The sequence below is a fragment of the Fundulus heteroclitus genome, chromosome 13 (genome assembly GCF_011125445.2).
Source record: "Fundulus heteroclitus isolate FHET01 chromosome 13, MU-UCD_Fhet_4.1, whole genome shotgun sequence".
NCBI classification, from domain to species: domain Eukaryota; kingdom Metazoa; phylum Chordata; class Actinopteri; order Cyprinodontiformes; family Fundulidae; genus Fundulus; species Fundulus heteroclitus.
Genome location: NC_046373.1, coordinates 30,476,159 through 30,491,952, shown reverse-complemented (window position 1 = coordinate 30,491,952; position 15,794 = coordinate 30,476,159). Strand labels below are relative to the sequence as shown.

Here is a 15,794-nt window from a genome sequence, read left to right as displayed (position 1 = left end):
TCCTTAATAAATATAATCCTTATTTGAAAACCGCTTTTTGTATGTACCCAGGTTAACTTTCGCACTCAATTTTATTATTAGTTAACATGGCAAAAAGGCAAAAATCTGCAAAGGGGTAAATGTTTTTTTCCACACCACTGTATTAGCCAAAGTTGTAAATACATTCTTTCCTCTGAGTGCTCATGCACTGCGAAACACACCGTCTCGCGGAATCATAAAAGCTGTCACCGATCCTTCGCTCTCTCGTCCTCCCAAATATTATTCATAATTCTTTGCATATGCGAAAGGTGAGCCCCAGGTGGTCGGCTGTGGCGGTGGGTTCAGCTTGATTTGTTGCATCATGGATGAGCCCTCAGGCAGCTTTGGTGGGCAGCAGGTGCTTTGGGCTAACCCCCCTATTATGTCCAGAGATGAGGGAGAGGAGGTTTGAATGAGTGCGGCTCAGTAGGGAGGAGAAATGCCAGCCACTCTCTGAGAGTTGCTGTGCCGTGCATACAGATCCATGCAGCTGCTGGGATTGCACATCATCTTCCGTCTTCCAGCTCGTCTTCCCCATCCCTTTGGCGATGCTTTTTTGCTCCGCTCCCACATTTGAAAAATTAACAACCCATATCACTAATACACATGAGGTCTACCGCATTCTTTGCTAACTAGGAGGAAGGGCGCTGCGAGTGACCCTGGCGGGATAAATGGGAGCCATTTCAGTTCTTATTAGCTGCCCGTCCAATGCCAACTGCAATCTCACAGGGTGTTACATAAAGACAGGTTAATGTCTTTATGCATATCAGGTATATGATGTTATTTCACCTTCTTTTCCTGTTGTCCTTATAAAGGGCTTACAAAACGATTAATGCTGATTAAACTGTATAACCACAAGAATCAGTGTATTTCATAGGGATTTTATGTGACCCTTAAACACATGGACAATGTACCCCTAACTAAAATAGTTACCTTCAACAGTCACCTGGTCAGTAACTGTAATAGTTGTTTAATCTCAGTATAAATTAAGCTCTTCTGTGAAGACCTCCGAGTTTGTAAGAGAACATTAGTGAACAAGTCAGTATCTTAAAAAAAACAAAGTGTCTGAGAGCAGCTCTGCAGCAAATACTGTGGCGTAATTGTTCCAAAGAAACAGAACAGAAAACAGAGAAAACTGAACAGCTTGAAAAATATGATCCAGAAAGAATAAAAAGATATCTATGTACAACAACATTCCATTTTTCTGCAGTCCTAGAGACTTCACGTACACAACAAAAGGTATTTAAGGGTTTAAAAAGTGGAGTTTGCGTGATATGTCCCCTATGATGCGATGGTCGATGTGCAATGAACGTGCTACGAATGGCCAAAATGTGCTGCAATAGAGAGGTGTTGCTATCACAAAAAATAGAATGGGGTAAACTCCAAAACATTATTGAAGTTTGCATGCACAAAATAAAATAAAATAAAATAGTTGCAAAAGAAAGGGGCCAAAAGTCCCCAAACCAACAGCAAGTTAAATAAAAAGCTGCAAACTTTCTCTAAAAATAACAAAGCGCTCCAGACCATCAGGGGGAGGCGACCACCAAGTGATATAGGACCAGACCCTCAGTAACCACATTAAAAGTGATGCACAGAAGAAAGTTAGAGGGAGAAAATAAAATGTATGTTTTCATTTATGATTTTGTTCAACATGTGGCTGTAATCTTTTACAATATTGGAGAACATCAGCATACTTACGTAGGATTAGCGTTCTTGTCTTTACTGAGTCCCCCTATACCCTGCAGTGGTCTGTTGCACGTGCACTACAGCTTTTTTGGAGTGAGTTTGCAGGGGTTTTTTTTAACCTGCTGTTGTTTTCGGTACTTGAAGCACTTTTCAATTTTGCTTCAATGTTCTGTGATTGCTACATTTTTCTGTTGCATTTATATTTATTTTTTTGTGTGAGTGCATTTTAGAGTTTGCATTTTTCTATTTTCTGTGATTGTAACATTTTTCATTAGCATTTGTATTTCTGTTCAGAGGGTCTGGCCGTTAGTGGCCCACCCAGCTGTTTGCTGCGTGTTTGCACCTGTCAGCCCCGGTACTATGCAGTCTGGACAACTGTTTTTTAAATTTGATTTAGGTTTATCCCAGGTCTGAAAAGGTATAGAAAAACTTTGAGTTTATTGACTTTTTCCCCAGCTCATTGTCTAAGAGTTATGTCCATCAGTCTGTCCACCAGACCCTTCTGTTTTCTTCTCATCTTTGTTTCTTTCTTCCATCCTTACGCCTTCATTTCTTTCTTTCAGCTGTAATTTCCTTTTACCTTTCTCTGTTTCGTAAATTATTTTACTCCTTCTAATTAGCTTCATTCATTGATAGCACTATCTTAAGGTTTCTTTCTTCTTAAAGACACACACACACTGCTCTGACTGTATGCTTATCGCCATTAGCATACAGTCAGAGCAGTCCATCACATAAAATCCTGAAAAAAATACAGTAAAGTTTATGGTATCACTTGTTCAAAGGGATGTGAATAGTTTTACTGGGGATTGTTGAGGCCTTCACATGTGGTGCAGGGATAGAGACAGTTGCTGTTTTACCTGTATTGCTAAGAGAAAAAAAGGTTCTTTTCAAATACATTTCACATATAAAGCAGAACTTAAGTGCAGAACTACAGTATTTCTAGTCACGTTCCCTTCCTCTGCAGCATTTGTCAGTGTGGTACCCATGTCCACTTCAAATTTCTGACCAGGCACACGATATTTGTCAATCACTGCACAAGAAATCTCCTGCCCAAGACCATGATCTCCCAATCCAGGGCTTTAAGAGCTGCATGTTTTTTGTTGTTATTGTTGTTCTTGCAGCCCAGGGAGAGAGGAAAAGGTCTCTGTCCCCCATGTAGGACATGAAAGACAACGTATGAAGAAATGTTGAAAAGCACAACTCGTTTTGTTCTTTTTCTGGTTTTTAATGAATGGATACATTGTGTGCGGGGGGAAAAAGCCGCGGTGCATTTGGCAGAACAGTCGGCATGAAGAAGAACGCCGTGATATCATCGGTGCCGGGGTGTAATGAAATCAATGAGAGGTGTCATCTTCTCTGAGAGGGTGTGATTTGTGGGAGCCGCCGGCGCCCGGGAAAAAGCGACACACGAGCTTGTTTGTACAATGGCGGTGGATTTGTGGCTGTATTGAAATGGCATTTCTCCACAACAAAAGCAGAACAGAGAGCAGGCAATAGTTCATGATTGATACATTGTTACTCCACTCGCTGGTATGGATTACACAGCGCCTCTACACTGATGGTTATTGCTGCTATTTTCTCTGACTTATGTCTCCTCTCTCCACCTCGCTCATCCTGCTCCATCTCTTGCTCTCGTCTTGGTATTTTTGTCCCTCCCACTCCTCCTCCTCCTCCACCACCACCACCACCACCACTTCCACCTGCACCCCCCCCCCCCCTCCTTTCCGCTCCCGCAGGCCCAAAGCAGGAGATGATCTATGATTTTTGGCGGATGGTTTGGCAGGAGAATTGCTTCAGCATCGTCATGCTCACCAAGCTGGTGGAAGTCGGCAGGGTAAGTTTCTCCTCCCTTTGCTACCTCACCTGCTCAACCACATGTGAAGATGGTTGTGTGTGTGTGTGTGGGGGGGGATTTTTGGATTTTTGGAGCTTCTTACCTCATGAGCTGTGCTATATGTGAGAGAAGCAGCAGTTCCCTGTTCTGTGGCCTCTTCTTTCTAATCCTGACTGATAACCCTTTACAGTACCTGGGTGGTTGATGTGCATGAAAACGGTGGAATATTGCAGCTGCTTTTAACAAATAGGACGCCAGTTAAATACACAATGGAATCGATGAGGATGACGAAGAGAAAAAAAAAGCTCCACCAGCCTAGTTACTCTCTTAAACCTTCCCTTGTTGCCATACCATGTCACAAATCCCCTGTGACACTCCTCCTATATTATGACCTAATCACGGGTTGGATGATTCTCCTCAGATATTCACACTCATCCAACTCCAGTACCTCCATTCCTGGCAGCTTTACTGCTCTACCTCCCGTTTTCTCCCTCGCACCCTTGCTTTCGGTCCTACGCGTTTGGAGTTACACGGCTCCGCTCTCCAGAACATTTGTCCACCTCCTCAGTCTATCCTCCACCTGCTCCCTACTCCAAGCACAAATGATAAAGTCGTCCTCCGGCATTGTGACGTATAAGCACCGTAGCGTTATTTCCAAATAGAAAATCAACGAGGAGTGTCCGTGAGAATCGTGTCAGCGTGTAGGCTGCAGCTAAACATGTCCTAGCATTTAAACCTCCAGAGTAAGGCACCCACGCCAACCTTTGTACGTCCCACTTTGGGCTTTGTAAGGAGTCGATAATTAGCTAAACAGAGCAAATGTTATTTAGTGATAGGGTAATTAAAGGTAACCCTTTTTATCCTAGAATGAAAACCACACAGCACAAGTTTTAGACTGTTCTATAGAAAAGGACAGAGGATGACCCATACAGAGAACTTCACTCCCTGAAAGTTTAGGATCGTCTGCGTCGGGTCATTTCTGTCCTCTTGTTTTTATTATCACACATCAAAAAAAAGGGTCAGGAGGTTTCAGGAATTTACAGCATGGGGGTTAAAAAAGGGGCAGGAGGTTAAAAGCTAAGAAGGAAACAATTGGAATTGCAGATGGTAATTACTCACCAGCTTCATGCACAGTTGGATAAGGGAGACATTCCTTATCTGAGAGAACCATTTGTTATTCCTGCCTAAGGGTAAATACAACAAAACCTTTCTGAAAGCAAACTCTTAAACAAACCAGATGGCTGTAACTTAATACAAATAAATTGATTACATTCACATTTTTCTAGCATTTAGAAAATGAGCGCGGAGAAAACGGCAGAAAACACGATCAAGAGGCAAATCAGCGGAACAAAGACAGGCCCATGAACAGAAATAACAGAAAACAGCCATCTCTCTTATTAAGAATACAACAATGTCAGATTGTCACAGCTGCTTATCCCAGACAGATGTTACTTTCTATTGTGAAATGCCCAACTGATATCCCGCCAGCATATTTCCTCCTTTTTGTCTCGACTTTATTCGTCTCAGATTTCTCGAGTGGATATGAGGCTTTAGCCGCATTAGAACAATGAAGCCTGCTTTATTGGACACTGTGAGAAGTTTAAAGGAGTGCTTGGCTGTAGTTGGACAGAATGTATTTAAATCTGTTTGAATTTTGTCCAGATGAAGTGCTGTAAGTACTGGCCCGATGACACCGAGCTGTATGGTGACATTAAGATAACACTACTGAAGACAGAGACCCTGGCAGAGTACACGGTCCGCACCTTTGCCATGGAGAGGGTGAGTCACGCTCTCATTATTTTTAATAGAAACTCTCCGAGCCTGTCTGCTCTCCTCTCTGCCTGCTTTTGCGCATGTATTCTGCATTTGATTGTCATGCAGTATCATGTTGGTGTTACTGGTTTCCATCCGTGAACACCACTGGTGGCTGCCGTTTCTCTAACCGCCTCATTAAATGAATGTTTTCCAGAGGGGCTACCCTGCCAAACACGAGGTGTGCCAGTTCCACTTAACTTCCTGGCCTGAGCACGGCGTGCCGTACCACGCCACTGGCCTGCTGGCCTTCCTGCGCCGAGTCAAGGCCTCCACGCCCCCCGATGCTGGACCTGTGGTCGTCCACTGCAGGTAGATCACATACAGGGCCGTGAAAAAGTATCTGTCCCTTTTTCTTCTGCTTTTGCTTACTTTTTGTACTTTGATGTTTCAGGTTATCACACAAACTTATGTATTAATCTAAATAACCCGAGTAAATGGAAAAAAATTCAGTTTTCAACTGATTATTTCATTTATGGGGAAGGGGGACCTTTAGATATTTTGCAAAGCTTTTCAAGGGACACAAACTCCTGCATACCACAGTGAGAGCAATTATCCGCATATGGAGAAAGCATGGGACGGTGACAAGCCTTCCCAGGAGCTGCTTGCCTACCAAAATAATTGACAACCATATTATTAACTATTCCAGGAGGTCATTGAAGAATCCAGAACACCTGAGGCACCGCGAGATTCACTTGCCTTAGTTAGGGTTGGTTTTCATGATTCAGCAACATAGACTGAGACAGTTTGTTCCTGTAATAATTCAGTCAGACACCAATGAAGATTTTGGAGTTTTATTAATCTGCTGATGTTGACATGTCGGGATTGGACTGGAACTCTTTCCAGAACTACTTCTCAATGACCGGGAGCTTGCACTTGTCTTGATAAGCTGGTCCTCAGGTTCCACAGAGAAAAACCGGATCAGTGAACTACTGATCCACTTGAGGTTCTCTGTCCCGATCGTGCTCAAGATGAAACAGAAAGACAATTTGGTGTCCAACCGGGGCCTGGCCAGACGAAGAAACCATGAGAAACAGGAACTTGGTCATGAACAAGCCAAGAAAAACAAGGACTGCTGGACATCTGTTCACAGGAATGCTTTCAATAATCTGGCATCAGCTGACTCGGAATATGAAGGCATGGAAGCAATATCATTAAGTTAATGGAGCAGAGGATCACAGGTGTAGCAGATCACACTGATTGTGAGGTGAAGGTAAAGCGGGTTGGAACAGACAGACCACCAGGCCAGCATCATAACATGGTTGTTGTTACCAGTAAGGGTTGAAAGGTGTGATTGGCTCAGGCAGTTACTAGTTAAGGTGCGTTCACATTGCCACATCAAAGTCACCGCTTGCGTTGCTAGAATTGCCTCTGTGGCAACGCGTTGCTCCTGTCTGCCACCTGTGTATGGCGATATCATGGAAATCTGTCGCTCTGCTTGACACATTCGTGCTCGATGTCAACTCACCTTCAGGTTTCAAGTTCACACAGTGAAACTGCATTTAGCTTTTGTCTGCTGTTCAGATTTGTTTGATTGTCTAAAATGCGGAAGAGTGACAAAAAAGTAAAACAAAAAATCTATTAGAGGCCAAATACAATTTAAAGTTTTTAGTTGTTTCACCTTTTCTATAGTAACTGTGCAAGGATTAATTGGTATAAACACGTGACTGCTGCATAATTTACCAATATATGGATAGTAGGTATTATGGCCATCACACATACTGTTTTGTTTTTCTCACTAATGAAAGCCTCCTGTTAAACTTTTAATTGAAGCCTTGACTGAAGGATTATTTTGTATTTTCTATAAATAATATTCCTAAAGGTTTTGGCTTTGTAAAAACTAAACTAATTGGGTCCTGATCAGCTTGCTGATACATTTCTTTAGCAAAAGAACAGATTCAGCAGCCACAGCACATAGTGGTTTGAGAAGTTGTTTATTATCCTTAAAGTTTTTTTTTTAATATATCTTAATATTTCTTTCATGTTACAACCACAAGCTGAGGCATCTTTTATCTTGTGGGATTTTTTTTTCTGCTATCTTTACACAAAGTTGTACATTATATTGAAATGGACGTTAAGTAAATAAAGTTTATTTATATAAAGCAACTTTCACAGACTCAAAGTCACAAAGCACTACAAGAAAATCACATTTAAGGTATACATAAAACAGAACAATAGAATCATAACATAAATGTCTGGAGAAACAAAACTGTTTTCAGTGGGTTATTTAAAATTCCTACAGTCAGAAAAGCAAAGCTGTGTTTTTAAACTGGAAGATTATACTTTTTTATTCTTCTTGAGTCCCCCTGAGTCAATATTTTGTAAAGCGACCTTGTTGCTGCAGTACAGCTACAGACCTTTTGCGGTTTGTCTCTGCCAGCTTGCACAGCTAAAGGCGCAAACGTTTGACTATTCTCCTGCTGATTCAGCCAGTTTTTTTTTTTTTTTTACAACTCAGTTGGACTTTGACTGGGCCATTATAGAATCTTTCTTAGTTTTCATCAACCAATGGTGGCAGCATTTTGGGGTGACTCTGTTCCATTGATCCAGATTTGTTCTGTTTAGAAACCTTCATTCCTCCCGTTCCAGCTGAAACATTATTATTTGGAAAATTATTCCCTCTGGTGTCAGATGCTGTGCAGCTGGAAGGATTTTTGAAAAATACCTTTACTGTTCTGTTCTTTTAGCCAGGGAAGAACAAAGTTCAAACCATCTCTTCCATTTAACACGAATGAACTCCAAGCCTTAACAAGGATCCAGCCAGAGGGTCAGGATGCAGTATTGTGCGTCTCACTGAGACATGGCTTCAGGATCACATCCTTGACTCCTGGCTAGCTGGCATATACGATGACAGAAAATAAAAGAGGAAAAAAAGCAAAGGAGATGGATTTGCAATGCTATCAACAAGAAAATGAGTAGCCCAGGACATTTTACTGTGAAGTGACATTGCCTCCCTCCAATGACCCACAGTTTTTCTTCCACTTGCTCCATGTACCCATCTACCTCTACATGTTTGTCTTTAACCAAACCAGGAGATGCTGCCGCTCTCGTTGCCGGCAAACCTGTCTGCCATCATCTGTTGGGCTGGCAACATCAGTCAGTGACTTAAAAAAGCTCAACAAGCTATTTTCTGGAGAATGCTGATAAAATGAAGAACTGAGCATCCTCTTCATCAGATTGTTGTAAAACAGCAATATGTTTTAACTTAGAGGCTTCCTCAGATCTATTTAATACTGACCGCTATAGGAGATCCTTTCTGCCCCCAGTCTGCTGCAGAAAAGCCTTTCCACAGCATGATGCTGCAACAACTGTTTCCCCATCACAGAGAAATAGTCCACAGTTGCACTGCTCAAACTGGCAGCTTGATGAAGTATAGCTCTACTACAGTTGTTGCGATTTATTATTTCTGAAATGTGTTTTCTAGGTTTTTCTGGTTAAATTGTTGCTTCTTTAGAGAACTTTTTTTCTCTGGTTTTGGATACATTGCAGCCAGAGAAATTCTTATCTATTTCTTTTTTTTTTGTTCTTCAACATAGAATAAGCTCAAATAATAGCTTAGCTACAATCCCAAACAGGGGTGGCAGACAAAGGAGGTTCAAACCATCTCTTCCATCAATCGCGATGGAGGTCGTGTGGAAGAAGTTCCAATTTAGAAAATCTGACTGCCTTCCGTAGCATCCAGGCAGCCAGAGTGCAACAAACACAAAGCAGGTGGATTAGTAGTGCTTTAAGCAACAGATGGGACAGTCCATGACATTCTAGTGTGAAATATCATCTCTGTAGTCCTGATAGTTGTTATAGTAAGCTGTAAGTGTTTGTTTATTGCAATTACCAAGGGAGCTCCCCAGTGTTTTGTTGTCAGTAGACATTCCACCATCAACTGTTGCCTGCGCTACATGTGATGTCATCAGCTCAGTTCTCTTTCTTTTTTTTTTCTCCCCAGTGTCCTGTCTAGCACTATGGCAATAGGAATTGATATCTCAATGCCAGATGGAGCTCGACAGATTTTGCTTTTACAAGTGGAGCAAACAGCTTTCGCCATAGTGCTCCACTTGATTTATGCTTGTAAATAGCTTTATTATGATTCCTGCAAGGAGAATTTCAAATTATATGGACATGACAATAGGAGAGTAAAGGAAGAACAAAAAGTGAAAGAAAAGAAAAAAAAAGAGTAGAGGTGAAAGAAAGAGGAGATAAAAGGAAGAGGATGATAAAATGTCCTCTGTCTGCTCCATCACCTGGAAAGAGACACAAAAAGAACAGCACAACCAACAGACATAAAGCAACAGATACACTCTAATAACACCTAGATGCCATTACTAAATCATATATATTATTATGTAAGCTGACATGTGTAATGTGATATTTGAAAAAAGAAAGTGACACAACATAAATAAATAAATAAATAAATTATAAGATTACTGTATATAAGTGAACACTTAATACCTGGGACCCAGCACCAGTGGGAGATGTGAAAGTGCACTAGTTTAGGTGAAGATTATCCAGAAATAGCTTGATAGTGATTGTGGAGAACCAAAGACCCACCTTCCCCGAGCACAGAGGCAGGCGTCAGGGGACCCGTAACCCCGGACTCCCTAAAGCAGGTCGCCCAGGAGGGGCCGACACAGGATATCTGCAACCCCCCCCCCAAGGAAGGAGCAGAGACGACCCCGAGGAAATCCCCCAGCCACCGCAATGCCGACGCCCTCAAGAGCCGCGGAGACGAGCCCGTGGGCTCCGCCGGCAGCCAGCCCCGCTGAAGTGGTCCCGGCCATGGGCCCTGAGGGCCAGAGGCCCCAGGGGCGCCCCGCCCCCGCGACGAGGGCCCCGGCCGCCCCCCGGGGGGCCAGCCCCCGCGAAGAGGCCGCCGGGAGTGGGCCGGCGCACGCCCGGGAACCCGCCCCAAACCCGAAGCCAACCAATGCGCCAGGGGGCCAAGGCGCCCGCCAACAAAGTGGAGGAGGGCAGGACGTGGGGGGATGGGCTCCGCACCTATCGGAGACTTGAGATGTTCTTGGGAGAGGGAGCGGACCACACCCATACCTGAAAAAAAAAAAAAAAAAAAAAAAAAAAAAAAAAAAAAACCTCATTCACCCCATCCCTCCCTTGTGCCCCCCCCCCCACACACAAAAAAAAAAAAAAAAAAAAAAAAAAAAAAAAAAAAAGACGCTGTACACACATTCCCACATAACACTCACATCCAACACTGACCAAAGGGGGGGGGGGGACACCCCAAATCGACTATACGACTGCTTGTGCCCGACCCCCGGCCCCGGCCCCCGACCAGACGCCCCCCGGACCGGGCCCCCCCAAGAGGGCGGGCCAACACGACCCGCACGAGCCACCCGGCCAGAGCCCCCCCCTCCCCCTAAATACCTAATAAACCCACTCCCTCCCCCCACCTTACCCTTGCCATCCCTGCCCCCCGCCCCCTGGGGGGAGCGGAGGCATCAGCCCCAGACCTGGTAGGCCGCTGACTGCACACCGCAGCCCCCCGCCAAGACCCCGGACACAGTGGCCCGCACCTCCTCCAGGCCCCAGACTCCTTGCCTCCATCGGAGAACGGGGGTGTGCAGAAGACCCCGACCCTCCCTGCGCCTGCTCAAATGTTGTGTTGTTGCATGTTGTTCTCAAGTGCGTTTAAAAACTGGGAGCGCCGAAGGGGATGCACGGCACAGCCCACCCCCCTTTCGGAAGGTAGCTGTTGCCAGCGCACCCCTTCCGTGTGACTGCCCAGAACCCTCAATGTCTAAGTGGGAGAGGAGGTGAAGGGAGCCGTCCGAGGTGAGGCCCACACAACATAAGCCCCCTCCCAGACGTCTTCCCCCCACACCCCCCCTACCATGGCCTATATGAGTGTGTGATGTGAAAAATGTTTGAAGTGAAAGTGTCTAAGATGCAAAATAAAATTGGGGAGAGGGGCGTCACCAGAAAGTGGCAACCTCCAGTAACGCCCCCTCCCTCATGACCTGCATGTGTGGCGGCGTGATGGAGCAGGCAGAGGGAGGAGTCCGGGGATGGGGAGCAAATGACTGGGAAGCCAACCCAGGGAGCCAGCTCCCCTACTGACTCCAATAGGCACCCCCGCTCCCCGAAAGCCCCACCTAGAGAAGGGGGCCTCGCCAGCGGCACCACCGTAGCCCGGGGGCCAGGGAGAGGCCGCAGGGCCCGCCAGCCAACCACCCACCAGGACCAACACCTAAGCCCCCCCCAGCCCACCCACCAAGCCTACTTAAACTAAATAAATAAATAAATAAATAAATAAATAATAATAATAATAATAATAAGAGGGGGGGACCCTGGCCAGCCGGCCCGCACGAGCCACCCCAACCCCACCCCCCAGGTGAAACCCGCACCGGAAGACGACACGGACCAGGACCGGGACAGGGGGCCGGACACAAGCCCACCAGAACGTCAACCCCCCCCAACCCCCCCCCCCCCCCCCCCCACCCGTGGATTTAATCCCTCCCCAACACTAACGTTCAAACAACTCACCATACATTCGACAGTAGACATCCAGGCTGGGTAGATCCCTACTCCCCCTCCTTTCCCCCTCCCCCCACTGGCAGAGTGCCTTTCCAATAAAGGAGAAGAGCATCTGCCCAGAGGTGTTAATGACCATGCCCCCCTACCAGCTCAACGGGCCCCGAGACCCCCCAGCGCACCAGAGGCCCCGTGCAGGGGCGGACACCCGGGCGCGCGCCGGCCCACACCAAAAGCGGCACACCCCCCGGAACCGGAACCCCCGAGGCCCCGCCGGGGCCCGCGCCCGAGGGCGGCGCGCCCCAGGGACCCCAGACCCCCAGACCCACCCCGGCCCCACCCAGCGGCAGCACAGCTACCAGGTCAGTAACCCACGTCCGTCAACACGCAGCTCCCAAAGAGCGCCGCAAGCGGCTGCTGTAGGCCACCCGTAGGCCTCCCAAACTCCTCCCAGATGGGGGCAACAGACCCCGGAGCCGGATCCACCAGGCGCCCTACTCCAAGTGCCCCCAGGGCCCCAGGAACCCCTCCATCCAGCCACTGCGCCCTGCAGGAAGCAACCCACCGCCCCCTATTCCACTAAGTGATGGTGTTGATCAGAGGAGCCCAAAAAGACCAATCAGATGTGGAAGCAGATGCTGTCTCTAGATTAATATGATCCAACAAAAGATCTCTATACTGATTGATACTGAGATTTTGTTTACTTTTCCAATTCATGAGGATAGTTTTCTTTGCGATGCATAAAGCAGTAAAAACCATGTAAACTATTTCTTTTTTCAGAGGACTTTCCTCAAAATTACCGAGCAGGCAAACTGATGGGGATGGTGTAATCTTACAGCTCAAGCACCTTGATAAGTCCTTACATATCTGTGTCCAGAACCTCTGGACTGGTGTGCATAACCATAACGCATGAAAATAATTATCAGGATGATTGCCTATGCAGTGTGGGCAGATATTAGATTGTGCCAGACCCATCTTGAATAATCTTTGTCCTGTATAATGTACTCTGTGAAGGATTTTGTATTGTATTAGTTGTAAGTTGGTGTTTCTAGTCAATTTGAAAGTTCTTAGACATGTCTGAGCCCAGAAATTTTGTTCAAAGGTGCCTGATAAATCTTTTTCCCACTTCATTATAGGAAGAGATATCGAATCATCTATTTTAGTCAGTGTCCTGTATGATTTAGACAGTAGTTTGGGGGGGGGTTAAATCTAAGAACTCCATTATATTAGTTGGGACTTGTAAACCACCATTAATATGCTTATATTTATTTTTAATTATAGATTTAAGTTGTTCATATTCCAAGAATTTATTTTTACTAATGCCATATTGCATATTTAGTTTAGCAAAATTGATGAACTCGGTTCCGTCAAGTAGATGTTCCAGATATTTAATACCTTTATTCTTCCAGTATGTAAAGTTTATCATTTTATTATTTTGTAGGATATCAGGGTTATTCCAGATAGGTGTACGACTGCATGGGATAAGGGATGACTTTGTCATTTTGAGGAACTCCCACCATGCTGTCAGAGTAGAACTAATGTTGATATATTTGAAGCATGTATGCCGTTTTATATTTGAGCTTATAAACGGCAGATCTGAAATCATGATATTATTGCACATTTCCTGTTCTATATCTAACCAAGGCTCATCTAAAAGACTATTTTTTATCCATTTAGAGATGTATTGTAGCCTATTTGCTAAGTAATAGTTATGGAAGTTAGGCAGATCTAATCCTCCCCTGTCTTTAGTCTTCTGTATTGTCTTTAAGCTAATACGTGGGGGTTTATCTTTCCAAAGAAATCTAGAAATGGCAGAGTCTAGAGATTTAAACCAGTCAGATGATGGTTTATTGGGGACCATTGAAAATAAATAATTAATTCTAGGTAGGACCATCATTTTTATTGAAGCTACCCTACCCATAAGTGTGATTGGAAGCGATTTCCATCTTTCAAGGTCCTCTTCTATCCTGTTTAAAAGTGGGGCATGGTTAAGTTTAAGTAAATCTGTTAATTTATTCGACACAGTAATACCTAAATATTTAATATTTCCTGATTGCATTTGTAAATTTAGGGAGTTTTCGAGAGAGCAATTAATTGACAGTACCGTAGATTTAGACCAGTTTAACGAGTAATCTGATACTTTGGAGAAAGATTCTAGTATTCTAATTACTTGTAAAAGAGAATTATTTGAATGCTGGAGATAAAGTAATACATCATCCGCGTACAGACTAATCTTGTGCTCTATTTTCATGCATTTTATACCTTTTACAGCTTTTGTTTGTCTGATAGTTGCTGCTAGAGGTTCTATAAAGATGGCAAAAAGTGATGGAGAAAGAGGGCATCCTTGCCTGGTGCCCCTCTGTAGACAAAACTGGAAGATATTTGATTATTTGTCCTGACACAGGCTGTTGGAGAATTGTATAGAATTTTTAACCAGTTTATGAATAAATCGCCAAAACCGAATTTATGAAGAGTAGCGAATAAAAATTTCCAATTTACTCTATCAAATGCTTTTTCTGCGTCTAAAGACAATATATTGGTTTTAATGTTTTTACTGTAGGAATAATCAATTAAATTAAGTAATCGGCGTGTATTTGTGGATGACTGCCTTCCTCTGATGAAACCAGTTTGATCTGGATGTATTATGAGAGGAGTTACTTTGTCTAATCTTTTTGCTAAAGCTTTACAGATTATCTTAATATCCACATTAATTAAGGATATGGGACGATAACTAGTGGGCAACACAGGATCTTTGTCTGGCTTGAGCAGAAGGCTGATGGTGGCAGAGTTCATATTAGCTGGAAATCTACCTTTTTCCTGTATTTCCTGCAACATTCTGTGGAACGTTGGGGCTAGAATATTCCAGAACTCTTTATAAAACTCAGTGGGGAATCCATCTGGACCTGGAGCCTTTTTATTAGGCATGCTTTTAAGAGCTTCCTGGGTTTCATCTGTTGTCAGCGGGGAATCCAGTGTCATTCTTTGGTTATCTGATAATTTAGGAAGTGTAATTTTATCCAGAAATTGCTTAATATCCTTCTCTGATGGATTTATCTGTGGTGTGTATAAAGATTTGTAGAAATCGCGGAAGGTATTATTTATACACTCTGGTTCACTTACTGTATTACCAGTTGAATCTGTAACTGCAAATATAGTAGTTTTCTCCTTATTTATTTTAAGCTGATTAGCTAGAAAGCTTCCTGACTTATTGCCATGTTCAAAATTTTCTATTCGGAGCCTTTGTATTAGAAATCTATTTTGCTTTTCAATATAGTGGTTTAATTCTAATTTTACTTCACGGATTTTACCTAACTTCCCTTCTTCTTGAGATAAATCTAGTAACTTAAGTTTTTCTTCTAATTCCTGAATCTTTTTGTTTTCTTTTTTCTTTTTATGAGATGAGAAAGAAATTATTTTACCTCTCATCACTGCTTTTCCAGCTTCCCACAATATCGATGCCGATGTACCTGGTTGATCATTGTATTCTAAGTATGAAGCCCACTGTTCTTTAATGAATTTTATAAATTCTTCATCTTTAAGCAGTGATGTATTAAATCTCCAGCTTTTGTTTTGTGTGGTTATTTTTTTATTAATTAAGGTGAGAGTAACAGGAGCGTGATCACTGATAGCAATAGGATGAATTACCGTCTCTGAAACGACCGACAGCAGTGAGCTGCTTATTAGAAAGTAGTCCAGACGAGAGTACGAATGGTGAACATTTGAGAAAAAAGTGTATTCTTTACTAATAGGATGAAGAGAACGCCATGCATCGCAAAGACCAAAATCACTCATGTATTGTTTGACTACATTTACTGACTGCCAACTACGCTGAGTCCCTGTTTTATTCAACCTGTCTATATCGTTATTTAAACCAAAGTTGAAGTCACCTCCTATAATTAGTGAACAATCCCCGTGTTTTGAAAGTGCAAGGAAGAATTGGTGGAAAAAAGAGGGGTCATCA

The 15,794-nt window shown here is 43.7% G+C and overlaps 1 protein-coding gene across 7 annotated transcripts in view; it reads left to right on the top strand.

Annotated features, from left to right (window-relative positions):
- Positions 1-15,794, top strand: part of ptprua (protein tyrosine phosphatase receptor type Ua) — a 328,377-nt gene that overhangs the window by 272,211 nt on the left and 40,372 nt on the right. For all 7 annotated transcript variants that reach the window (XM_012853466.3, XM_021311111.2, XM_036145582.1 and 4 more), the window contains 3 exons: positions 3,441-3,538; positions 5,201-5,317; positions 5,508-5,662. In XM_012853466.3, the coding sequence (XP_012708920.2) occupies positions 3,441-3,538; positions 5,201-5,317; positions 5,508-5,662 (370 nt within the window). The remainder of the gene's footprint in view (positions 1-3,440; positions 3,539-5,200; positions 5,318-5,507; positions 5,663-15,794) is intronic.